The 27,227-nt window shown below is 44.6% G+C and overlaps 1 protein-coding gene across 1 annotated transcript in view; it reads left to right on the forward strand.

Annotated features, from left to right (window-relative positions):
- XPNPEP2 (X-prolyl aminopeptidase 2) overlaps positions 1 to 27,227 on the forward strand; it is a 35,175-nt gene that overhangs the window by 4,601 nt on the left and 3,347 nt on the right. Inside the window, exons 4-19 of the mRNA XM_040405527.1 lie at positions 283 to 346; positions 1,919 to 2,023; positions 4,433 to 4,519; positions 5,091 to 5,237; positions 6,891 to 6,992; positions 11,043 to 11,124; positions 12,085 to 12,280; positions 12,499 to 12,588; positions 14,215 to 14,324; positions 14,450 to 14,527; positions 15,304 to 15,375; positions 17,339 to 17,399; positions 19,306 to 19,375; positions 22,082 to 22,186; positions 22,480 to 22,539; positions 23,225 to 23,301. Coding sequence (XP_040261461.1) covers positions 283 to 346; positions 1,919 to 2,023; positions 4,433 to 4,519; positions 5,091 to 5,237; positions 6,891 to 6,992; positions 11,043 to 11,124; positions 12,085 to 12,280; positions 12,499 to 12,588; positions 14,215 to 14,324; positions 14,450 to 14,527; positions 15,304 to 15,375; positions 17,339 to 17,399; positions 19,306 to 19,375; positions 22,082 to 22,186; positions 22,480 to 22,539; positions 23,225 to 23,301 — 1,506 coding nt within the window. The remainder of the gene's footprint in view (positions 1 to 282; positions 347 to 1,918; positions 2,024 to 4,432; positions 4,520 to 5,090; positions 5,238 to 6,890; positions 6,993 to 11,042; positions 11,125 to 12,084; positions 12,281 to 12,498; positions 12,589 to 14,214; positions 14,325 to 14,449; positions 14,528 to 15,303; positions 15,376 to 17,338; positions 17,400 to 19,305; positions 19,376 to 22,081; positions 22,187 to 22,479; positions 22,540 to 23,224; positions 23,302 to 27,227) is intronic.

A 27,227-nucleotide genomic window follows, 5' to 3' on the forward strand; every position in this document is an offset into this window, starting at 1 on the left:
AACCCCCAGCAGCACAGAGTATTTCAGGTGAGCAGTGAACTGATCTTGAGTGAGGTGAAATACCGAGAACTAAATAGCAGAAGGAGCACGGTTCCCAGCAGCACAGAGTATTTCTCGGGGACATGTTGCTGACCTTGTGGGAGGCCACAGACTGGGAGTTGCATAGTGATAGAGGTAGGGTCCCCAGCAGCACAGAGTATTTCAGGAAAGAAACATAAAATAGGAAGCTGGGATCCATCTGACATATATTGCATCCATTCTAATTTTACATCATATGATCAGGGTGAATACACCGCAAACCGCGAAAAACGGCGACAATGGTTGACTGGCTTTACTGGATCTTCAGGTACAAAATCTTCATCCTTGTACTTTACAATGGGAGGGATTTATTTGTAATGTAGTAAGACGCATACATTTACAAGCCAGTAAAATGGTGAGAATTGTGCCAAATTTATGAAAATTCTGCATGTGACTGTCCAGCTGTTGCAAAACTACAACTCCCAACATGCCCTTATAGCTGTAGCTGTAGTTTTGCAACAGCTGGAGAGCCGCAGGTTGGGCATCCCTGGTCTATAGGAATAATTAGAACAATAATGGACAACCCCTTTAAGTCTGGAGTGGTTACAGTACAGAGAAGCTGCTCTGACCCCTCAGCCAGCAAGTTACACATTTCCCTACAGATCCTGTTGTAGATGCAGGTTCCCCTGTGTGACCCCGGGACGTTAATGATTCACAGACAGATGATAAATCTGCACTTTATCTGTTACACATGGAAATAAACAAAGTCAAAGTCAAGAGATCACAATGTGTCTGTGAAGGATCTGCTTTATCACCATGATTGAAGAAAGGTCACTTGATTCAGGATGTGATGTTACAACAGACAGGAAAATCAGTGACTTAAAGGGGTTCTCCGGGACCCAGCAAGTCCTGCAAACCCACCTTAAAGGGGTTCTCCAGGAATTAAGAAAATGAAAATAATTTAATTATTACTTTATTATAAATATATTTCCAAATACCTTTCATTAGTTATAATGGCTCGTTTTGTCTAGGGAGCAAAGATTAAGAGAAACAAAATGGCCGCCATCCTGTTAGTGCACACAAAACCTGTCCTAATCACACAAAACCAGTTTCTTTCACAACACTGAGATAAAGAGCTGCCTCATCCTCCTCTTCGCTCTGACTGTCAGGGATTATGATCCTGACTACAGTTTAATATGATATTTAGCTGAATCTTTGTGGGAATGGAGTTCATGAGGAGACATGAAGTACAGAGCGGACAGACTGTGGTAATGGGAACCGCACACAAGTGCTGCTGCTCATTAGCCACATCTGTTCATGAACTCCATTTCTACAGAGATTCAGCTGATGACCATATTAACCCCTTAGTGACCACCCATACGTGTTTTTAAGGCGGTCACTAAGGGCAGCCCAGTCTTAGCACGCGCAGCGGAGAGCGGGGACCCGACTCTCACATGAGAGCCGCGGCCCTGCTCTAACAGCCCGGATTGGCAGGAGTACCGATCTGGGCTGTTTAACACTTTACATGCCGCGGACGCCCGCCGCATGTAAAGTGCTGACAGAGGGAGCGGACTCCCTCTGTCTCCCATCGGCACCCCGCAAATGCGATTGTGGGGTGCTGAAGTGTGTGAAGACTGCCTGGGGTCTGATGTAGGCCCCAGACCAGCCTTCAGTAATTTCCAGCAGGCTGAAGGCTGGTCTGGGGCCTCAGCCCTTTTCTCAAAAAGGGCTGAGGCTTAGACAAATGAGTGTGGCTTAAAATGTGCCAAAAAGGTCAGGGCAAAATGTAACCCATGCACCAGTGCAGCACCAAACCTCCGGGCACAGGGGTGACACTCTGATTCTAGAAAATGAAACAATGCAGTTGTGTCTCCATAGTTTGTGTGTTGTGTCATTTCAGGCACCGCAGCGGTCACCCTCACCAGAGCCGCCGTCTTCACTGATAGCCGGTACTGGACCCAGGCAGAGCGGCAGATGGACTGTAACTGGGAGCTTCAGAAGACCCGTCAGTAGATACATTGTCACCTCTACCAGCTACTGTGATACATGGGATACAGAATAGATAGTCCTCTATGCTTGTATGAGGCTGGGGATGTGCAGTAATCATGGCTGCGTGGCAGTGCAGTGAGCGAACTGAATGGGGTTGCAGTGCAAACCGCAAATCACCGCAACCCCAGAATTGTAAAAAAAATCCTACAGTGCTGTTTTCTTTGTTCTGGGCTCGCAGCGAGTTGTAGGCTGCATATTGCAATGCTACACAGTGATCTTGGGTTGTGAAACGTGTGTCATGGCACAGAATGCCATGTAGCCCCAGCAGGAAGGGGAGCCATTCAGGAGTCTGGGAAAGGTGTGTGACATCTCCTTTGAAAGCAGATGGGCAGTCACTCTGCTTTTCCAGAATCAAAGATCGATAAGAAGCAACCGAGTTAAATTATGAACATAAATCCTGAAAATGAGAACGACTTAAAGGCTATGTACAGCTTTGGGGGCAATTTTTTTTTTATTATTGCATTGTACTTATTTTGAGCTAAAAATTATTTTTTCAATTGATCCTTATTAAAAAATATGGAGCCGTTTTTCTGTATAGAGCTGACAGGCTCTAGTAGCAGCCTGTGGATTTTCTGTCTTTTCCGTCAGACCAGGAGCGGACAGACTCCTTATCTCTGCTCTCTGCCCTTATAAACACTCATTATCGCTCACTTCTTATCTTAATTATCAGGGTTATTCGAGGACCTGCACACAGTGAAAGTACCAGTCACACAGCTAGGAAAACAGTTAATCCTTTGTGACAGAATGGCTCAATATCTTTAATAAAGGCCAATTGAAAATAGGATTTTTAGCCAAAAATGAGTAAGAGCAAAAATTGCCTCCAAAGGTGCACATAGAGTTTAAGGACTGTGAGGCTGGATTCGTTCATCATTTTTTTGTGGCGTTTTTAAACAGTTTTGCACCGGTGTACAGAAAAAGCTAGCTCCAGCTGTTATCTGAAAGTCTAAGGGAAACATAAACTGGGACAGACAAGTGTTTTATTTCTTTTCCTACTGGAGTTTTTCCAATTTGGTCTTGTTCTTTACTTATCAAAATATATATTTTTTTTAACTTATTATATGCTAGTAATGCTATTATTATGATTAATATTCTATAGTCTTATTATATACTGCCCGTCCCAAAAAAAAGTTGCCACCAAAAATATTTTGTTGGACCGCCTTTAGCTTTGATTACGGCACGGATTCGCTTCTGCAATGTCACAAGATTTATTTCCATAGAGTGTAGCATTAATTTTTCACCAAGATCTTGCATTGATGATGGTAGAGTCTGACTGCTGCGCAAAGCCTTCTCCAGCACGTCCCGAAGATTCTCAATGGGGTTAAGATCTGGACTCTGTGGTGGCCAATCTATGTGTGACAATGATGTCTCCTGCTCCCTGAACCACTCTTTCACAATTTGAGCCCGATGAATCCTGGCATTGTCATCTTGGAATATGCCCGTGCCATCAGGGAAGAACAAATCCATTGATGGAATAACCTGGTCATTCAGTATGTTCAGGTAGTCGCTGACCTCATTCTTGGAGCACATACTGTTGCTGAACCTAGACCTGACCAACTGCAGCAACCTCAGATGATAGCACTGCCCCCACAGGCTTGTACAGGAGGCACTGGGCATGATGGGGGCATCACTTCATCTACCTCTCTTCTTACCCTGATGCACCCATCACTCTGGAACAGGGTAAATCTGGACTCATCAGACCACATCACCTTCTTCCATTGCTCCAGAGTCCAATCTTTATGCTCCCTAGCAAATTGAAGCCTTTTTTTCTGGTTTCCTCACTGATTAGTAGTTTTCTTATGGCTACACAGCTGTTCAGTCCCAATCCCTTGAGTTCCCTTCACATTGTGCGTGTGGAAATGCTCTTACTTTCACTATTAAACATAGCCCTAAATTCTACTGTTTTTCTTCAATTTGATTTCACCAAACGTTTAAGTGATCGCCAATCACGATCATTCAGGATTTTTTTCCCGCCACATTTCTTCCTCGAATACGATGGGTCCCCACTATCCTTCCAGTTTATAATAATGCGCTGGACAGTTCTTAACCCAATTTTAGTAGTTTCTGCAATCTCCTTAGAAGTTTTCTCTGCTTGATGATGCCAATGATTTGACCCTTCCCCAACAGACTTACATATTTTCCACGACCACGAGATGTGTCTTTCGACATGGTTGTTGAAGAAATGAGAAGCAACTCATTGCGCCAGTCGGGGTTAAATAACTTGTTGCTGAAAGATAATCACCCAGGCAGTAATTATCCAATAGGAGGCTCAGAACTATCTGCTTAGTTAAATCCAGGTGGCGACTTTTTTTTTTGACAGGCAGTGCAGTATTATAGCAATCCTATATATTATTACTGTTGTTTCCAGTCTCAGCTTCTGAAATTGTGTCCTGGATCCTGCAAGAGCTGAAGGAGGGAGACGAGATCGGCTTTGACCCTTTCCTCTTCTCTATCGGTATGTTATCACTTTATAGCGGTATTATTACTATACTGACCGTATTACATTGTTTTGCCCAGTCATGCAGCAATGAGAAGCAGTGCAAACTGATCCCCGGCTGCAGTGGCGGAAGACAAGCCGGTGCAGGGTGTAGAGGCGGTCTACTGTACCGCTGCGTCACATTACCACCTCGTCCGAGGATGAAAATGGTGCCCGAACCAAACGGAGCTAAACAGACTCTATTGACTACAATCCGTTCAAATCCTGGTTTTCTCAATGGATGAAATTGTCCTTCGTACAGGACTTTTTCATCTGGTCTTTGACTGAGGCTCCCAACACAGATGTGAACGCACCAGTGCGGCAAAGCTGGAGGAAACTGCTGCAGCAACCAATCAGTTTCCAGCGATTATTTTTCATTGGTCCTTTTAGTAATGAAATATGCAACCTGATTGGTCTGTGACAGTTGTGCTCGCAGGAAGCAGTTACATTTCAAACACAGCTCTGCTACATCTGTAACTACATGTACTGAGACATGAAGATGGTTCATAGGTAAGAAGTATGATTCGTTTTTATCTCATCTCTTTCCTAGATGACTGGCAGTCCTTCGACAGTTTGCTGCAGGACTCGGGGAGAATTCTGCGCTCGATACCCAACAACCTGGTGGATGCAGCATGGGGGGGGCAGCGCCCTGCTCTCCCAGACGAAGAAATCTATTTCATCCCCAATGAATTTGTAGGTAAGGTATAAAAAATCTCCTGATACATGTCCCATAGAAGCACTAGTGAAGGCACAACATAGGCTTAAAGGGGTTGTCCAATGTCAGATAGGTACGGGTCCCACCTCTGAGATCCGCAGCTATCTCTAGAACGGGACCCCCCAAAGTGGGCAGACAGCAGCCATGCATGTGCTGCCCGCTCCGTTCATTTGTATGGGACTGCTGAAAATAGCTGAGCATGCTCGCTCGGCCATTTTCGAAAATTTCACATAGAAATGAATGGAGAGCAGCACGCAACGCATTCACGGTGCGCTCTCTTTCACTTTCGGAGGCCGTTCTGGAGGTAGCTGCAAGTCGCAGAGGTGGGACCCAAATCTATCTGACATTGGTGGCCTATCCTAGAGACAACCCCTTTAACCCTGAGATACAGCGTGGATACTGAGTGACTCTGCAGGTGCACAACTCCCGGGGGGGCTCTTCATGTAATCACAATGTATGTGGACAGTTTAGATCCCTCTACCATCGAAACCAGGGCTGGCCAACCTGCGGCCCTCCAGCTGTTGTAAAACTACAATTCCCACCATGCCCTGCTGTAGGCTGATAGCTGTAAGCAGTCTAGGCATGCTGGGAGTTGTAGTTTTGCAACAGCTGGAGGGCCGCAGGTTGGCCAGCCCTGATCTAAACGGTCCACAAGTCATCCCCAGACTGTCCTGGACAGCAGAAACCTCCCAGAAGGCTGCAATTTATCACCATTCCTAGTGTGCGGCGCTGGGGATTCTGCATCATCAGACGTGACCTTCCAAAGAGGAACAGCCTGTAAAAAGGGGTGTATGTCCCCCTAATCATTTGCTTGCTTCTCCCAGATGCCAATTTCTCAAACCAGACAAAAATTTTATAAAATAGTTGGGTAATCCTAGGACTGCAATTAAAAAATGTTTCATGTACAGTCCATTATTATCTACTCTACTACAATACAGCATGGCCATCATGACATCCAACCAGCAGGTGGCAGCAGTGAGGTGAAAGCCTATGCAAGCAGCAAGCACGTAAATGCAGCTCTTGATGTGAGCATTACAACTAGAAGGAAAGAATGCAGACAAAAATAAAATAGCCAATAAATGATATTACAAAAACTTTTTATTTTTTATTTTATTTTTTATTATTGTATCTAAGTTACAATCACATCTGTAACGTACAAATGAATGCCAATACCATTATCATGATCCACGCAGGGATCCATCAAGAAGTAAGATTGATGCATGTTACATACCAAGATTCGCACATAAAGTCAAGAACATTCTTCTGAAACAATAAAATAACATTGGTACATTAGCAAGATATATTACAAAAACTTTTTTGAAAAATGGAAGAATTCCGGTAGTCGAATTGCTGAGTCTGCGGATTTTCTTCCATAGAATGCAATAGGCGTCACTGTATATTATCACCTTATATGCTGATTAGTCACTGCCCATAGTGAACCACCCCGAATGTCCGTGTGGAGGAGGGGGCCATAAATCGGCCTGATGGGGACAGTCACCTCCACTTACTCTGTTCTGTATTCTGCAGTCCCTCCCTTTGATATGTATACAGAGACTTTTGGCAGATTTTCCCCAGTTTCCTCCATCATGAGATGAGATTTGGGTCTTTATTGCTTTATTGTCCTCATTTTTCCAGGCAGCACCTGGCAGGAAAAAGTGACTGATATCCGGAAACAAATGGAACAACATCCCCAGAAGCCAACTGCGGTCCTGCTGTCAGCTCTGGAGGAAAGTGCATGTAAGTTCTGCCGCCAGAAGAGGAGATAATTGTACGGTCCCATCATACATGTGGTGGGGTCACTGCAGTGTGATGTTTAGCCTTGATCTCAAGTTATAAGACATAAGACTCAGCAGTCGAAGCAACCTTTAAGAGCCTTGGATGGGGCTTTCTAAGACCAACTCTGCTACTCTGTTCTGGACTGCCCCTGATTACTCTGTTCTGGACTGGCCCTGCTTACTCTGATCTATACTGCCCCTGATTACTCTGTTCTGGACTGCCCCTGCTTACTGCCCCTGCTTTCTCTGTTCTGGACTGCCCCTGCTTACTCTGTTCTGGACTGCCCCTGATTACTCTGATCTGTACTGCCCCTGATTACTCTGTTCTGGACTGTCTCTGCTTACTCTGTTCTGGACTGCCCCTGATTACTCTGATCTATACTGCCCCTGATTACTCTGAACTGTACTGCCCCTGATTACTCTGTTCTGGACTGTCTCTGCTTACTCTGTTCTGGACTGCCCCTGCTTTCTCTGTTCTGGACTGCCCCTGATTACTCTGATCTATACTGCCCCTGATTACTCTGTTCTATACTGCCCCTGATTACTCTGATCTATACTGCCCCTGCTTACTCTGATCTATACTGCCCCTGATTACTCTGTTCTATACTGCCCCTGATTACTCTGTTCTATACTGCCCCTGACTACTCTGATCTATACAGCCCATGATTACTCTGTTCTATACTGCCCCTGATTACTCTGTTCTATACTGCCCCTGATTACTCTGTTCTATACTTCCCTTGATAACTCTGTTCTATACTGCCCCTGCTTACTCTGATCTATACTACCCCTGATTACTCAGTTCTATACTGCCCCTGATTACTCTGTTCTATACTGCCCCTGATTACTCTGTTCTATACTGCCCCTGCTTACTCTGATCTATACTGCCCCTGATTACTCTGTTCTATACTGCCCCTGATGTCTCTGTTCTATACTGCCCCTGATTACTCTGTTCTATACTGCCCCTGATTACTCTGATCTATACTGCCCCTGATTACTCTGTTCTGGACTGCCCCTGATTACACTATTCTGGACTGCCCCTGCTTACTCTGTTCTGGACTGCCCCTGCTTATTATGTTCTGGACTGCCCCTGCTTACTCTGTTCTATACTGCCCCTGATTACACTGTGCTAGGACTGCCCCTGCTTATTCTGTTCTGGACTTCCCTTGCTTACTATGCTCTAGGACTGCCCCTGCTTACTCTGTTCTTTACCTCCCCTGCTTACTCTGTTCTATTCTGCCACTGTTTACTCTATTCTAGGACTCCCCTCCTTATTCTGTTCTGGACTTCCCTTGCTTACTCTGTTCTAGGACTGCCCCTGCTTACTCTGTTCTGGACTGCCCCTGCTTACTCTGTTCTTTACCTCTCCTGCTTACTCTGTTCTATTCTGCCACTGTTTACTCTATTCTAGGACTCCCCTCCTTACTCTATTCTGGACTGCTCCTCCTTACTCTGTTCTGGTACGGCCCCTGTTTGCTATATTCAGGGACTGCCCCTGCTTACTCTGTTCTGTGACTGCTTTACTTACTCTGTTCTGTGACTGCTTTACTTACTCTGTTCTATGTCTGCTCTACTTACTCTGTTCTGTGACTGCCCCTGCTTACTCTGTTCTGGACTGCCCTTGCTTACTCTGTTCTGTGACTGCCCCTGCTTACTCTGTTCGGGACTGCCCCTACTTACTCTGTTATTTACCTCCCCTGCTTACTCTGCTTACTCTGTTCTATTCTGCCCCTGTTTACTCTATTCTAGGACTGCCCCTGCTTACTCTGTTCTGGACTGCCCTTGCTTACTCTGTTCTAGGACTGCCCCTGCTTAGTCTGTTCTAGGACTGCCCCTGCTTACTCTGTTCTGGACTGCCCCTGCTTAGTATGTTCTAGGACTGCCCCTGCTTACTCTATTCTGGACTGCTCATCCTTACTCTGTTCTGGTACGGCCCCTGTTTGCTATATTTAGGGACTGCCCCTGCTTATTCTGTTCTGTGACTCCTTTACTTACTCTGTTCTATGTCTGCTCTACTTACTCTGTTCTGTGACTGCCCCTGCTTACTCTGTTCTGGACTGCCCCTGCTTACTCTGTTCTTTGACTGCCCCTGCTTACTCTGTTCTGGACTGCCCATGCTTACTGCTTGCTGGGCTACCCTGCTTGCTATATTCAGGGACTATCCCTGCTTACTCTGTTCTGTGACTGCTATGCTTACTCTATTCTGTGACTGCGCCTTCGTACTCTGTTCTGTGACTGCATTGCTTACTTTGTTCTGTGACTGCTTTGCTTACTCTGTTCTCTGACTGCCTCTGCCTACTCTGTTCTGTGACTGTTCTGTTTACTCTGTTCTGGGTAGCCCCTGTTTACACTCTTCTGGAACTGCCCCTGCTCTATTGGTTTTGGCTTACTCTGCTCTGGGACTTTCCTTGCTCACTCTGTTCTGGGGTTGCTTTTATTTACTCTTTTCATGATTACATGCTTACTTTGTCCTAGGACCGCCTCTGCTTACTATGTTCTTGATTGCCGCTGCTTACTGCTTGCTGGGTTACCCTGCTTGCTATATTCAGGGACTATCCCTGCTTACTCTGTTCTGTGACTGCTATGCTTACTCTGTTCTGTGACTGTTCTGCTTACTCTGTTCTGTGACTGCGCTGCTTACTCTGTTCTGTGACTGCTATGCTTACTCTGTTCTGTGACTGCGCTGCTTACTCTGTTCTGTGACTGCCCATGCTTACTCTGTTCTGGGTCGGCCCTGTTTACCCTCTTCTGGTACTGCCCCTGCTCTATTGGTTTTGGCTTACTCTGCTCTGGCACTTTCCTTGCTCACTCTGTTCTGGGGTTGCTTCTATTTACTCTGTTCATGATTATTCTGTTTTTTGACCCCGCCTGCTTACTTTGTCCTAGGACCGCCTCTGCTTACTATGTTCTGGAACCACAACTTTAGGCCTCTTTCACACGACCATATGTATTGTGCGGTCCGCAAAAAACGGATCTGCAAAAAGTACGTATGACATCCGTGTGCATTCCGTATTTTACGGTACGGAACAGCTGTCCCCTAATAGAACAGTCCTATCCTTGTCTGTAATGCGGACAATAATAGGACATATTCTATTCTTTAGTGGAACGGAATTACAGAAACGGAATGCACACAAAGTACCTTCCGTTTTTTTTTTTTTTTACCCCAAATAGTTACAAACTAAGGCCGTATAAGAAGCCTCCATTTTCCCCTATGGTCTTGCTACACCAGTCATGGAATGCTTCTGGAGTCCATGCTAATACCTTCGTTGCTTGCTTATGGGTCCCCCCTTCAGCAGGTAGCACCCTGCATGGCGACGGCATGCTGGGATCTCTGACCATTGCTCAGTTTCTGACCAGTTCCTCCACGTCAGGGCTCCTCAGTATAGACCAGGGATGCTCAACCTGCGGCCCTCCAGCTGTTGCAAAACTACAACTCCCAGCATGCCCTTATAGCTGTAGACTGTCCAGGCATGCTGGGAGTTGTAGTTTTGCAACAGTTGGAGGGCGCAGGTTGAGCATCCCTACATTTACATTATCTAGAGAACAAGAGCTACAATGTAGCAGAGCAGAATTTGCTATATAGCGATTTCCATTATGCACACATTAATTACTGTATAATTAGATGTTTCTAACACACTTGGTATTTCCATTTCTCACCATCTCAAGATCAGTGCTTTCTGTCAGTGAATGGAATCCTCCTTGTTTACATTCAGAGGCTAAAAAATATTAACCACAGTTGAGGGTTTGCTACAATTGTATCCGTTCTAGACAATCCTCTGTGATCACCGGGCTGTATGAAATGTTCTGCCGACCACTAAATGCAGAGATATTGAAAGTAGGGGGGAAAATGTCTAATAAAAGTGTATATATTCTAGAATTATGCTTTAATTGTATAAGATGTCACTTAAGATCATTTAGAGAAAATTACAGAGAGCACATCATATATATACATGACAAACACAGCTCTGCTACATCTGTATGTATTACATAACATGTTTCCTTCTATTTCTCGCAGGGCTTTTCAATCTCCGTGGAGCGGATATTCCCAACAACCCTTTCTTCTACTCATACTCGCTGCTGACCACGGACTCCATTAGGTAGTGATGTCACCGATCACATGATGTCACTGATGATACATTGTTATAAGTGGGAGATACACTGCTCCATTCTTATAAGGTCCATGATCAGTGGGATCCTGCAGATCTGTCCCTATGACACCGGCTGACATGTTACATGTGCACTTGGCAGCTGAGGGCATCTGTGTTGGTCCCGTGTTCATAGAGAAAAATGATGTTTTAATATATGCAAATGAGCCTCTAGGAGCAACGGGGGCGTTGCCATTACACCTAGAGGCTCTGCTCTCTCTGCAACTGCCGAGCCCTCTGCACTTTGATATACGGAATCAGGCAGTGAAAACGTCATCACACCTGGTCCGTTCAATCACAGTGCAGAGGGGGCGGCAGTTGAAGAATGAGCTGAGCTTCTAGGTGCAATGACGACGCCCCCGTTGCTCCTAGAGGCTCATTTGCATATAGTAAAACATCATTTTTCTCAGCGATGCGGACACATATGAACATGGGACCAACACAGATGCCTTCAGTGCACACATTTGCAAAAATGACTTCCCTCCTAACTGTGGACCCACATTTTAAAAGGTCTCTTGTTAAAAATCGATGCATAATGTAACTCTCTAATACACTTTGTTTCAAATTATCAGCTATTATAAGATCTCTGCCTGCTCCCAGTGAAAGGAAACAGTCACAAAGTAGGTGGAAACATGTTATCTCCTAACGCTTCCCGCACCAGCACAGGTCTCGTTAAACTGTATGCGAGCTGTGATTGGTGAGGATGAGTTGAAATTCTTTGGCAGTATACATTCACTGACAGCAAGCAGAGGTGTTAAAAATGGTAAGGAACTTAATCCCAGGGTTGCAGAACTTTCCATAGCACAGTCGTTATCTCAATGTATCTAAAAGTGGACGATCCCTCTAAATCCCGGCATCTGACTGAAAGTTGAGGTCACTCTGTAAATGCTGAGTTTTTCCGGCGTCCTGCAGATTGTTCCTGAACGTCAGCCGGATCACCGACGATATCCGCACCTACCTGAACACCAACTGCCCAGGATCCACGTGCGTTCAGATCCTGGACTACGAAAAAGTGCGGGAAACCGTGACAGACTACGTGAAAGGGAACGTGAAAGTGTGGATTGGATCCAGATACACCAACTATGGCGTCTACGAAGTCATTCCGAAGGTAAATCCCCCGAAGCAGGAAATTCTGGCAAAATCGTCTTCACAAGATCCTAAATACTCTACGTGGGGGTCTGGGGTCTGGGCCCTTTGGTACGGCCCAGAGATTTCTGCCACAATCTATTCCAGTCATCTGCTCGACAGGAGCCAAGATTTACAAATCTGATGCAAATCTCTGGGAAACTGATGCTGTTTTACCCTTGAAATTATTATTTTCCCCAGAAAAAACTCCTGTCTGAGACTTATTCTCCAGTACTGATGACCAAAGCAGTGAAAACGGAGAAAGAGCAAGAATTATTGAAGCAATGCCATGTGAGTATAAAGCTGCCATCGGGTGGAGAGTATTAGTGCGTAGGACGGTCCATAGGAATGCAGAGGGGACGGCATAGTATCTAGCGGACACAACGTAAAAGTCAAGCCCTTTACAGGGTCAGACTGACATTAGAGCAGCATGAATAACCATGCAGAGCTGAGCAGGTATGAGCCTGAACCAGCAGGGGGCGTGCACCAGTAAGGGGCGTGCACCAGCAGGGGGCGTGCACCAGCAGGTGGCGTGCACCAGTAGGGGGTGTGCACCAGCAGGGGGCGTGCACCAGTAGGGGGTGTGCACCAGCAGGAGGTTGTGCACCTGAAGGGGGTGTGCACCAATAGGGGGCGTGCACCAGCAGGGGTCGTGCACCAGTAGGGGGGTGTGCACCAGCAGGGGTCGTGCACCAGTAGGGGGTGTGCACCAGCAGGGGGTGTGCACCAGTAGGGGGGTGTGCACCAGCAGGGGGTGTGCACCAGTAGGGGGTGTGCACCAGCAGGGGGTGTGCACCAGCAGGGGTCGTGCACCAGTAGGGGGTGTGCACTAGCAGAGGGCGTGCACCGGTAGGGGGTGTGCACCAGCAGGGGGTGTGCACCAGCAGGGGTCGTGCACCAGTAGGGGGCATGCACCAGCAGGGGGCGTGCTCCAGTAGGGGGTGTGCACCAGCAGGAGCTAGTGCACCAGCAGGGGGTGTGCAGCAGTAGGGGGTGTACACCAGTAGGGGGGTGTGCACCAGCAGGGGGTGTTCACCAGTAGGGGGTGTGCACCAGCAGGGGGTGTGCACCAGCAGGGGGTGTGCAGCAGTAGGGGGCGTGCACCAGTAGGGGGGTGTGCACCAGCAGGGGGTGTTCACCAGTAGGGGGTGTGCAGCAGTAGGGGATGTGCACCAGCAGGGGGTGTGCACCAGTAGGGAGCCTGCACCAGCAAGAGGTTGTGCACCAGTAGGGGGTGTGCACCAGCAGGGGATGTGCACCAGTAGGGGGTGTGCACCAGCAGGGGGTGTGCAGCAGTAGGGGGTGTGCACCAGTAGGGGATGTGCACCAGCAGGGGGTGTGCACCAGTAGGGAGCCTGCACCAGCAAGAGGTTGTGCACCAGTAGGGGGTGTGCACCAGCAGGGGATGTGCACCAGTAGGGGGTGTGCACCAGTAGAGAGGCTGCACCAGCAGGGGGTGTGCACCAGCAGGGGGTGTGCACCAGCAGGGTTCTACGTACTCTTAGGCCTCATGCACATGGCAGTTGCCTGGCCGTGGCAGTATTGCGGCCCTCATACAGCGAATCCGCAATTCACGGGCACCGGCCCTGTGCACCCTACATCACAGATGCGGACCCATTCACTTTGAGTGCTTCCGTGGTGTTTCTGTCCGTGCCTCCGCACCGTAAAAAAATAGAACGTATTCTATTTTTTTACTGTGAGGATGGATCATGGACCCATTCAAGTTGAATGGGTCTCGATCCGTCCCGGCCGCCGCAGGAATGTTGCCCGTGCTTTGGGGACCGCAAATTGCAATCCCCAATGCACGGAACGGCCGCACAATGGCCGCGTGCATGAAGCCGTATGGATACCCCTGGCAGAATGTGAACCAGTTACCTCAATTCTGTTGGATTTTTTTTTTAATGTTTTACGTCTTAGATCCGGGACGCAGTGGCGGTCGTGGAATACTTACTTTGGCTGGAGCAAAATGTCCCGAAGGAGGTGGTGACTGAAATAAGTGGGGCGGATTATGTTGACGGGCTGAGAGCGTAAGTTGATAGAAAAGGGTCGTGGCTAAAGAAGTCGTGCGTTGCGCCAAATTTGTCTACAAAAGTGTCAGCTAAAGACATGGACGACATAGACCATAAAATAATGGGATTTCTCTATGTTTTAGGAAACAAGCACATTTTAAGGGACCAAGTTTTGGCACCATTTCCGCAGGAGGCCTCAACGCAGCTCTGCCGCACTACAGGTGACCGAGAACAGCTGATGCTTTGTGTTATTATTATTAGTATTTAGTGATGTGTTTGTTTATGGATTTGTTTCTTTGTTCAGTAAATGACATTTACTGTATATTTTTGGCATTATTGGGGAGATGTTGCTAATACTCACATATGGTGCCGTCCTGGCCATGCAGACAATGTAGTAAGGCTGTGTCTGTGTGATGGCTGCTCCCTGTATTCTGCATGTAACAATGTATCAGCTTATACGACTCAATAAGGCTACTAGCGTTAATATTTACACGAGCGTTAACGCTTCCGTTTTGTCCCCATTCATTGTCAATGGAGACAAAACTGAACAGAACGGAACGGAGTCTCCAGAAGGCATTCCGTTCCGTTCTCATACCGGAGAGCAGCGTGCTCATACCGGAGAGCAGCGTGCTCATACCGGAGAGCAGCGTGCTCATACCGGAGAGCAGCGTGCTGCGGTTTGCTTTCCGTCCTGGGATGCGGAGCAAGACCGATCCGTTTTCTCTGACACAATAGAAAACAGATCCGTCCCCCATTTACTTTCAATTGAGTGTAATGACGGATCCGTCTTGGCTATGTTACAGATAATACAATCGGATCCGTTCAAATGGATGCAGACGGTTGTATTTTCAGTAACGGAAGCGTTTTTGCTGAACACTGCCGGCACCAGTAATAACGCTAGTGTGAAAGTAGCCTAAAAAATAATTTTAACACAATTTGCTGCAAAAATATTATTATTATTTTTATTATTATCATCAGATGACTTTTTGTGTTTTAGACCAGATAATCTGACGGACCGCACACTAACTGTGAAGGAGATGTACCTGGTGGATTCTGGCGGGCAGTACTAGTGAGTATTCATTTCACTTATATAAGCTGCAGTAGTAATAACAGTAGCAGTAATGGTAGTAGTAATAGAAATAATGAAAGCAGTAGTAGATGGAATAATAGCAGCAATAATAGCAGTTATAGTAGTAGTAATTACAGATGTAATAGTAGTAGTGGTAGTAGTAGTAATCACAGTTGTTCTAGTAATAGAAATAACAGCTGTAGTCTTAGTATCAGTTGAATTAGAAGAAGGGGTAGTAATATCAATTGTAGAAGTGGTAGTAAAAGTAAAAGTGGTAATAATAATAGTAGTAGTAACAGTAGTAGTAGTAAAATAATTATTAATATTATTAGTAGTAATATTATTATTATTATTATTATTATCAGTAGTTGTAGTAACAGTATTTTTTTTAGTTTTACTATTAGTAGTAGTAATAGTAGTAGTAGTATTTATTATTAATAGTGGTAGTATTAGTATTAGTAGTAGTAGCATTTATTATTAATATTAGTAGTAGTATTAGTAGTAGGAGGAGTTGGAGTAGTGGTAGTAATATTAGTAGTAGTAGTAGTAATATTAGTATTAGTAGTAGAAGTAGTAGTAACAGTATTTTTAGTATTACTATTAGTAGTAGTAATAGTAGTAGTAGTATTTATTTTTAGTAGTAGTATTAGTAGTAGGAGGAGTTGGAGTAGTAGTAGTAATATTAGTATTATTAGTAGTAGAAGTAGTAGTAACAGTATTTTTAGTATTACTATTAGTGGTATTAGTAACATTAATAGTAGTATTTATTAATAGTAGTAGTAGGGGAAGGAGTTGTAGTAGTAGTAATATTATTATTAGCAGTAGTAGCATTAGTAGTAGTAACAGTATTATTGGTATTACTATTAGTAGTAATAGTATTATTATTACTAGTAGTATGAGGAGTTGCAGTATTAGGGCTCACGCACACGAACGTATTTTCTTTCCATGTCCATTCCGTTTTTTTAGCGGACTGTATGCGGATCCATTTACTACAATGGGTCCGCAAAAAAAATGGAAGTTACTCCGTGTGCATTCTGTGTCCGCATTTCCATTCCCCAAAAATATATAACACGTCCTATTATTGTCTGCATTACGGACAAGGATAGGACTGTTCTACTAGGGGCCGGCTGTTCCGTTCTACAAAATACGGAATACACACAGATGTCATAATACACACGGTCGTGTGCATGAGCCCTTAGTAGTAGTAACATTAGTATTAGTGGTAGTAGTAGTAGTAGTAGTTGTAGTAGTAGTAATAGGAGCATTTGTAGTAGTAGTAGTAGTAGGAGCATTTGTAGTAGTAGTAGGAGCATTTGTAGTAGTAGTAACAGTATTATTAGTATTACTATTAGTAGTGGTAACATTAGCATTAGTAATAGTATTATCAGTACTTTTAGTATTACTATTAGTGGTATTAGTAACATTAGTAGTAGTATTTATTAATAGCAGTAGTAGGGGAAGGAGTTGTTGTAGTAGTAATATTATTGTTATTATTACTGTTATTATTATTATTAGTAGTAGTAGTAACATTATTATTGGTATTACTATTAGTAGTATTAGTAGTAACATTAATAGTAATAATAGTATTAGTAGTAGTAGTAGTAGTAGTAGTAGTAGTAGTAGGAGGAGTTGTAGTATTAGTAGTAGAAACATTAGTATTAGTAGTAGTAGTAACAGTATTATTAGTATTACTATTAGTAGTGGTAACATTAGCAGTAGTAATAGTATAATCAGTAGTAGTAGGAGTAGTTGTAGTATTTAGTAGTAGCACTACTAGTAGTATCACTAGTAGTATTAGTAGTAGTAGTAGGGGGAGGAGGAGGAGTGGTTGTAGTAGTAGTAGTAGTAGTAGTAGTAGTAGTTGTAACACTAGTAGTAGTCGTAGTAATAGTAGCAATTTATACAAAAAACGATAACCTGTAATAATATTGTATCCACATCTTTTTATTTCAATGTTTCTCAGCGATGGAACCACAGACATCACGAGGACGGTTCACTGGGGGACGCCGACGGACTTTGAAAAGGTTAAACGTCAAATGTCTGTTATTTGTGGGGACATGAAAAATGTGAGAACGGTGGCAGTTATATCCGAGGAGTCCTCTGTGTACACAGTGGTGTCATGGAGAACGCTGGGGTCAGGGTGTTGTCATTTCCAGTAAATTTACCCCTTATCCCAGTTCATATATACAGTTGCAAGAAAAAGTATGTGAACCCTTTGGAATGATATGGATTTCTGCACAAATTGGTCATAAAATGTGATCTGATCTTCATCTAAGTCACAACAATAGACAATCACAGTCTGCTTAAACTAATAACACACAAAGAATTAAATGTTACCATGTTTTTATTGAACACACCATGTAAACATTCACAGTGCAGGTGGAAAAAGTATGTGAACCCTTGGATTTAATAACTGGTTGAACCTCCTTTGGCAGCAATAACTTCCACCAAACGTTTCCTGTAGTTGCAGATCAGACGTCCACAAAGGTCAGGAGTAATTCTTGACCATTCCTCTTTACAGAACTGTTTCATTTCAGCAATATTCTTGGGATGTCTGGTGTGAATCGCTTTCTTGAGGTCATGCCACAGCATCTCAATCGGGTTGAGGTCAGGACTCTGACTGGGCCACTCCAGAAGGCGGATTTTCTTCTGTTTAAGCCATTCTGTTGTTGATTTACTTCTATGCTTTGGGTCGTTGTCCTGTTGCAACACCCATCTTCTGTTGAGCTTCAGCTGGTGGACAGATGGCCTTAAGTTCTCCTGCAAAATGTCTTGATAAACTTGGGAATTTATTTTTCCTTCAATCCGTCCAGGCCCTGACGCAGCAAAAGTAGCCCCAAACCATGATGCCCCCACCACCATACTTCACAGTTGGGATGAGGTTTTGAGGTTGGTGTGCTGTGCCTCTTTTTCTCCACACACAGTGTTGTGTGTTTCTTCCAAATAACTCAACTTTGGTTTCATCTGTCCACAGAATATTTTGCCAGTACTGCTGTGGAACATCCAGGTGCTCTTGTGCAAACTGTAAACGTGCAGCAATGTTTTTTTGGACAGCAGTGGCTTCCTCTGTGGTATCCTCCCATGAAATCCATTCTTGTTTAGTGTTTTACGTATTGTAGAATTGCTAACAGGGATGTTAACATATGCCAGAGACTTTTGTAAGTCTTTAGCTGACACTCTAGGATTCTTCTTCACCTCATTAAGCAGTCTGCGCTGTGCTCTTGCAGTCATCTGTACAGGACGGCCACTCCTAGGGAGAGTAGCAGCAGTGCTGAACTTTCTCCATTTATAGACAATTTGTCTTACCGTGGACTGATGAACAGCAAGGCTTTTGGAGATATTTTTATAACCCTTTCCAGCTTTATGCAAGTCAACAATTCTTAATCTTAGGTCTTCTGAGAGCTCTTTTGTGCGAGGCATCATTCACATCAGGCAATGCTTCTTGTGAAAAGAAAACCCAGAACTGGTGTGTGTTTTTATAGGGCAGCGCAGCTGTAACTAACACCTCCAATCTCATCTCATTGATTGGACTCCAGTTGGCCGACACCTCACTCCAATTAGCTCTTAGAGATGTCATTAGTCTAGGGGTTCACATACTTTTTCCACCTGCACTGTGAATGTTTACATGGTGTGTTCAATAAAAACATGGTAACAATTAATTCTTTGTCTGTTATTAGTTTAAGCCGACTGTGATTGTCTATTGTTGTGACTAAGATGAAGATCAGATCACATTTTATGACCAATTTGTGCAGAAATCCATATCATTCCAAAGGGTTCACATACTTTTTCTTGCAACTGTAAGCAGGATCTACTCGTATGAAAGGTGGAAGGTGGGAACCTGCTTTACCATGAGAACAAAGCATTCTAGTTAAAGGATAACCCCGACCACTAAAATCTTCCTTTTCCCGTTGTGTCTCTATCATCCTATAGGAGGCGTACACGCGGGTCCTAATGGGGAATCTCGAGCTGAGCAGACTGGTGTTTCCACCTCGCACTCCCGGTATCTTCCGACTGTTACTTTCTACGAGTTATATTCCCTGAAGAGCTCCTCCTACTCAGCTTATAACTCACAATCTAAAGGAAAGGGGCGATAATATTATATAAAATGTATCAAAAGATATGAAACAAAAAGTGTCAATATTCACGGCCACCAATAAGAGTGACACCCGCACATATCCCCAGGGAAGCGCAGAGCCGGCAATGACACTTATATTACCAGGGATCTGTCTGACCTACAGGAGACCTAAATAGCAGAGACATCGCCTGCAAACAGTGGCGTCCCTTCAATGGAGGCCGACAGCGCATCTTACAGTGCCCGGGGTGGGGAGCTGCACTGGAATACTTTGCTGTCACCTATCAGATCTGTGTACCCCCTGGCCAGCAACCACTCCCCTATGGTCTCTATGATATTGATTATGTGTTCAAATACAAGTTCCCTTTAATTACTCTTCATTAGAGATGAGCGAATTTATGAAAAGCTCGATTTGGCTGATTCACCGAAGTTTACAAAAAAAGCTAATTTTTTGTAAGTAGCGGGTGCAATAACAGGGAGCTGCGATAGCGCCACCCCCGTCATTGTACCCCTCAGATGCCGCGTTCATAGCTGATCGCGGCATCTGAATGTAAAAACAGTGTAAAATGAACATAAAAAAAAAATAATTCATCAAACTTACCGCCTCCATTTGCTCGTGACGGGTCTGCGCATCCATCTTGCTTGAAGATCTGGGGCGAAATCTTGCGCGGCACGAGATTACATCATCACGCCAGCCAGCGTGGTGACGTCATCCATCACCACGCACGGGATTTCGGCTGAGATCTTCAGTCAAGATGGAGGCTGGTGGCCCGTCGCAAGCAAATGGAGGAGGTAAGTATGAATTTTTTTGTTTTGACACTACAGACAGGTCCATAAATATTGGGACATCGACACGATTCTAACATTTTTGGCTCTATACACCACCACAATGGATGTGAAATGAAACGGACAAGATGTGCTTTACCTGCAGACTGTCAGCTTTAATCTGAGGGGATTTACATCCAAATCAGGTGAACGGTGCAGGAATTACAGCAGTTTGCATATGTGCCTCCAACTTATTAAGGGACCAAAAGCAATGGGACAATTGGCTTCTCGGCTGTTCCATGGCCAGGTGTGTGTTATGCCCTCATTATCACAATTACAATGAGCAGATAAAAGGTCCAGAGGTCATTTCCAGTCTGCTATTTGCATTTGGAATCTGATGCTGTCAACTCTCAAGATGAGATCCAAAGAGCTGTCACCATCAGTGAAGCCATCATTAGGCTGAAAAACACAACAAACCCATCAGAGAGATAGCAAAAACATTAGGCGCGGCCAAAACAACTGTTTAGAACATTCTTAAAAAGAAGGAACGCATCGGTGATCTCGGCAACACCAAAAGACTCGGAAGACCACGGAAAACAACTGTGGAGGATGACCGAAGAATTATTTCCCTGGTGAAGAAAACACCCTTCACAACAGTTGACCAGATGAAGAACACTCTCCAGGAGGTAGGTGTATGTGTGTCAAAGTCAACAATCAAGAGACGACTTCACCAGAGTGAATACAGAGGGTTCACCACAAGATGTAAACCATTGGTGAGCCTCAAAAACAGGAAGGCCAGATTAGAGTTTGCCAAACGACATCTAAAAAAGCCTTCACAGTTCTGGAACAACATCCTATGGACAGATGAGACCAAGATCAACTTGTACCAGAGTGATGGGAAGAGAAGAGTATGGAGAAGGAAAGGAACTGCTCACGATCCTAAGCATACCACCTCATCAGTGAAGCATGGTGGTGGTAGTGTCCTGGCGTGGGCATGTATGGCTGCCAATGGAACTGCTTCTCTTGTATTTATTGATGATGTGACTGCTGACAAAAGCAGCAGGATGAATTCTGAAGTGTTTCGGGCAATATTATCTGCTCCTATTCAGCCAAATGCTTCAGAACTCATTGGATGGCGCTTCACAGTGCAGATGGACAATGACCCAAAGCATACTGCAAAAGCAACCAGAGAGTTTATTAAGGGAAAGAAGTGTAATGTTCTGCAATGGCCGAGTCAATCACCAGACCTGAATCCGATTGAGCATTTCACTTGCTGAAGACAAAACTGAAGGGAAAATGCCCCAAGAACAAGCAGGAACTGAAGACAGTTGCAGTAGAGGCCTGGCAGAGCATCACCAGGGATGAAACCCAGCGTCTGGTGATGTCTATGCGTTCCAGACTTCAGGCTGTAATTGACTGCAAAGGATTTGCAACCAAGTATTAAAAAGTGAAAGTTTGATTTATGATTATTATTCTGTCCCATTACTTTTGGTCCCTTAACAAGTAGGAGGCACATATGCAAACTGCTGTAATTCCTGCACCGTTCACCTGATTTGGATGTAAATCCCCTCAAATTACAGCTGACAGTCTGCAGGTAAAGCACATCTTGTTCGTTTCATTTCACATCCATTGTGGTGGTGTATAGAGCTAAAAATGTTAGAATTGTGTCCATGTCCTGTTATTTATGGACCTGGCTGTGTTTCAGGTTAAATCCTGAAATTTGGATCGAAATCCACTTGGTGGGATTCGATTCGCTCATCTCTACTCTTCATGTTTTCTTTTAATTCTATTAAAAAAAAAAAAAACGTGATAACGATTCAATGCAACATCCTGAGTCCGGTGACTGATGTCTGGATTTTTGGATTGTAGGTAGAGCCATTGAATCGATAGCCAGACAAGCGCTGTGGGAGGTGGGACTGAACTTCGGCCACGGAACTGGACACGGCATCGGAAACTTCTTTGCTGTTCATGAATGTAAGTCAGCGGCTGAGAGAACAGAGTAAGAGGAGGCTTATTATTAGTAGTAGTATTTATTAATACTATGTATAACATTTATATTGATACTAGGAGCAGTAATAATATGAATTATGATCACTTTGTGTAATATTTATATTGTTACTATCATTACTATTATTATAACACTGCAGTCTCTACCCTCAATACTTGGGCTGTAGTTTGGAAGCAGGTGGAGCCCATTCTTCTCACATACATTTGCTTCTGTCTTCTTCTGCACTTTTCCTATTTCACAATATTTCTGAATATTTTAGGGCCGGTGGGATTGCAGAGCAACAATATCGGTTTTACAAAAGGAATGTTCACCTCCATCGGTAAGGCCGTCTTCTCCTGACTGGATCTATTACTGAGACACTGGGACTGGCACTATTACTTTGCGGTACTATCTCGGCCTGAGGAGACTTATGAGCCATAAATGCTCCTCTGGAATTCTGGGAAGAAAGGGATGCAAATGAGCTCTTAACAAGCTCTTCCTTTGATGCCGCCAGATGTAAGGCAGCTATCCTACAAGCCAATGTTCAACCCTGTAAACAGGCCTTGAGACATGACTCGGATATTAAATAAGCCAGCATCTCATCTGCAGACAGCTGTTTCGGGGTGATTGCCCCTCATCAGTGCAGAGCAGAGAGTATTGGCTGGACTGGTTGAGGGGCCTAGGTCAGGATTTTGGGGGTACTATCTCTCCTTGAGCTTTCTAAGAGCTCATCCCTTTCTTCCCAGAATTCCAGAGGCGCATGTATGGCCTATAAGTCTCCTCAAGCCGATTAAAGCACTCTATCCCCCAAAACCTGACTTAGACCTCTTACCCAGTTAAGCCAGTTCTCTCTACTCTGCACCGATGAGGGGCAATCACCCCAAAACAGCTGTCTGCAGATGAGGCGCTGGCTTATTTAATATCCGAGTGTGGTCTGAACTGTTATTCAAACAATAGTGTGGAGGTGAGACTGCAGCCTTTGCACCCTCATACCTTCACAATATCCCTTTAATTTTTCCTCCTAGAACCCGGATACTATCATGATGGATATTTTGGAATTCGGATTGAGGATATCGCGGTGGTGGTGGAAGCAGACACCAAGGTATCTTACTTTAGGATTTACAGGAATTGTCACCGATGCTTTAGTCATTTGCGTCTTGCATACATAATCCGAGGGTCAATGGCGTATAGCGTGTAAAGAGACAGCTCTGACGAAGCCTCATTCTGGTTAATCTTAGACCGTCCACAGTGGATTAAAGGGATTGTCTGAAGGTTTACATTATAAAATGAAAAGGTTCTTCATGCAATAAATAATTAAATAAATCAACAGTCATGTTACCGACCCCCGACTCTGCCATTCTGATGCTTCATGGCCCCCCCCCCCCCCCACCGGTCTCTTCTCTTGTAATGTAGAAAATGCCTACTCAGTCACATACGGGCTGAAGCTCCAGAACAGGCTACTCAAACACAGACCCCCAACTAAACTAATAAGGTGTCATGGATGAGATTTGCAGATAGCTGGAACTTATAAATAAACGAGCGACTGGCTTGATCCCAAACTAAGGAGCTATTAGGTGAGCCCTATAAAACCCTAAGAGCTCTCCCTGACTGCTATGCACATACAAGGGTCTCGATGGTAGACAATTGCATGCCCACATACCTAAGCCTGTGTGACACCTGAAAACCCTATAATAGTGAGGGGACACGACCACCGGCTCCCTGCACTTAATACGGAGGGAGTCAGGGTCACCTAGAATCAAGCCAGCAAGCAAACACAATAAAGTAAAGGACTTATCTGAGCAAACAGCAGACGCAGCCTCCAGCAGTGAACACCTCATCCAGGAAGTAGTATAAACCGCAAAATGAGGCAGTATGGGAGGGATTATAAAGGAAGACGATTATGTCTAAATAAGTGACACCTGGCAGAAGGAAAGGAGATGAGAAAGTGAAACCAAAACAAAGAACATCATACAAGAGGTAGAGAAGAACGTCTGCCAGACCTTCTCACAGAAGTGGCGGTGACATAAGGACTCCTAAACTATTACAGTCCCTATATTAAGATTCCCCTAAACCAATACAGACCACAGACCAGTTCCCCTGAATAAATGTTAGGCTGGTGGTCTGTATCTGCCCTGCGTTCCTGGGAAGGTGCCTCCATGGCTTCACTCTCCCTGTGTGCATTGTGACTAACGCTCGGTGAACTTCTCTTCAGCACTGCTACATTTAATCCTTTCCTCTTGCTCCCTGTTCAGCTGCTGACTAAGATGCTGATCAGTCCCCCTATTTAGCTGGGCAATGGTTTCACCTCCTTGCCTGAGCTTTGGGTTTTCTAGTGTCTTGTAATCAGCAAAGGTGATTAATGATTCTGCGCTATGCTGCCGCCCATACTTTGGGAATGCAACAGTATTCTAATTACACACGTACTCAACCTGACCTGACCATGGACTGCATTCAAACTAATATTGGTGCCTGATCACTTGGTGCTTTACACCAGTGTCTCTGACCCCCATGAGTCAGCTGCCAACTATACTAAGACTACGTCAGGAGGTAGCCGGCTGGTTGGTTCCCTGCAACGAAGTCCAGATCACTGTACAGGGGTTAAATAGTGAATACCAGGGGCAGCGCCCTTAGATTTAGCTCAAAGTAAAACTGATTAGTTGGCACCGTGGGGCACATTTATTAAGACTGGTGTTTTAGACTTAATAAGCCCTAAAGCTGATGGTGGATCGCTGAAGTTATGAATTGGCGCCGGCCTCTACATAACTTTGGCGCATCCAGCGCAGATTCTAAATGTAAGCCAGCTTCCTTGCTGTCTTAAATTTAGACCATTTTCTATGCCTGAACCAGGTGTAGAAAACCGTAAATGATAAGAGTCTACTGGCCGGTCCCCACCCGCACCCGACCCACGCACACTTTTTTTTTTAGAAAAGTCGCAAATTCCGTTGCACCATGGTGTGCGACAGAATCTGCGACAGATATATACGCCACAAATGTGGCATATATCTGTTCATAAATGACTCCTTGTAGGTCCACACCCACTTCCCTTTACAAAAAATACAGATCCTCTAATTAAATACAGACCCCAGATTCCCTGAATACATACAGATCCTCTAATAAATTCAGACTCTAGACCAGACCCCTAAATACAGACCACATACAATCTTAATGCAGCCCCCCCAAAACTAATGCCCCTAAACAAATACAGACCCCCTCCCCCTTAAGCTATTGCAGTTGCCAAATCAGACCCCTAAGCAAATACAGACCTCAAACCAGATCCCCTTAGAAAAATCAGACCCCAGACAAAGCCCCTAAATAGGGAACCCAGATCAGACCCCTGACGACTCTGTACAGACCCCATAACTGTACACAGCAATGCACACTCTCCTCCTCTGCAGATTCTCCTTGCTGCCCTCTGGCTTCAGGACCTGCAGGTGACCTTTTCTGTCAGGGTCCTTGTGCCCATCCTGCACACGTTTATGTCTGGGATTGGGCATTTTTGTTGTAACTTTGCCTCAATTTCAGCAAAAGCCGCAAGACAACCACAAAGTTCATTGAAAATTTGGGTACCATGGGTGGTCATGAGCCACAGCGCCCATATTTTAGGAAGATTATCCACTAGTGGGAGTTAACAATAAAGTACCAGAAAGGATCCAATATGGAGACTGTAGATGGAGATCAGATCTTACCAGAGTTCAACAGAAACAGTTGTTTTTATAACAACGGATTTTATAACATCTGATCATAAAACTGCTCCACGTTCACACCAAGGATAATAATAAAAAGGTGTGAAGCCAAGATTTGCTCAGCGTTTTCCCAATTTCAACAACATGATGACACTTCCCTAATTTATCTCAAATCTATCTACAAGATGATGAAATGCGTCACTTCTCCATCCTTTACTATAAAAACTTCCGTAAAATCCGACATCGATATGGTGGTAATTATTGCACAGTAGAAATACGCCAATTAAAAAGCATTAATCAGACAACGATCTGTCAGGTTCTGATAAATTCTAGTGAGCGGCATTTAGATATATCTGTTACACCTTGCTGACAACCAATATGGCCACTGTTATAGCCCCTTCAGAGGTTGTCACCTCATAGCAGCCATATCGTGTATTACTTTTGAAAAACATGGCTGGCGGAGAGTTTAGATCGGATTCAGGACATTGGTTCATAGGACATTGATTATTTGACACAGTGAACTTGATCAGAGGAGGACAGATCATACAAATTTGGAAATTTCCTGCTGATACCTAACTATTTGGTTTATGATTTTGTAAGGGGAAGGGGAGAAGTCTAAAATAAATTATATATATATATATCTCTTATCTCTTATATTATAAAAATGAGTTTCTGTCTGTCCCGACGTCTGTCCGTCTGTTCTTCATGCGCGACCAAACGACTGGAGCGAAATTCACCAAATTTGGCACACAGGTACATCAGGTGACTAGGAAGGTTTTAGACCAGGTCTCAGCTCTCTAGGACGTACCGTTCCTGAGGTATTCCCTAATAATTACCTGCATTAGCAAATAGAAGTCAGCAAGTCTTTCTCTTCATATCCCAACTGCCATGCACATGGTCACATGTCCCTTATCAGCCAATAGAAGCTTGCAGGCCCTTAGTCTTCACATACACACAGTTTTACTCCATAACAACCCAGCCATTTTTCTTCACTGCTGTAGGTCAGCTTTAGGCTAGGGCTACACGACGACATGTGTCGTATGACAATTTTCATAATGATAGTCTATGGTGTTGCACTGCATCTTGGATGGATTTTTTGCGACTGTCGTGTCGCAGTCGCAGCATGTCGCAGTGCAACACCATAGACTATCATTATAAAAATTGTTGCGTGACATTGGTGCGACAAAATGTTACGCGGCACATGCCGTCGTGTAGCCCTAGCCTTAAAGGGGCATGGCGCTGTGGAGGTCACTGTTAAGGGGGCAGGGGTCACTATTAAAAGAGCAGCTGCTGTGGAGCTCAATGTTAAAGGGGCGGTCACTGTGGATGTTGCTGTTAAGGGGCA

This window comes from Bufo bufo, chromosome 8, assembly GCF_905171765.1.
Source record: "Bufo bufo chromosome 8, aBufBuf1.1, whole genome shotgun sequence".
In the NCBI taxonomy this organism is placed as follows: domain Eukaryota; kingdom Metazoa; phylum Chordata; class Amphibia; order Anura; family Bufonidae; genus Bufo; species Bufo bufo.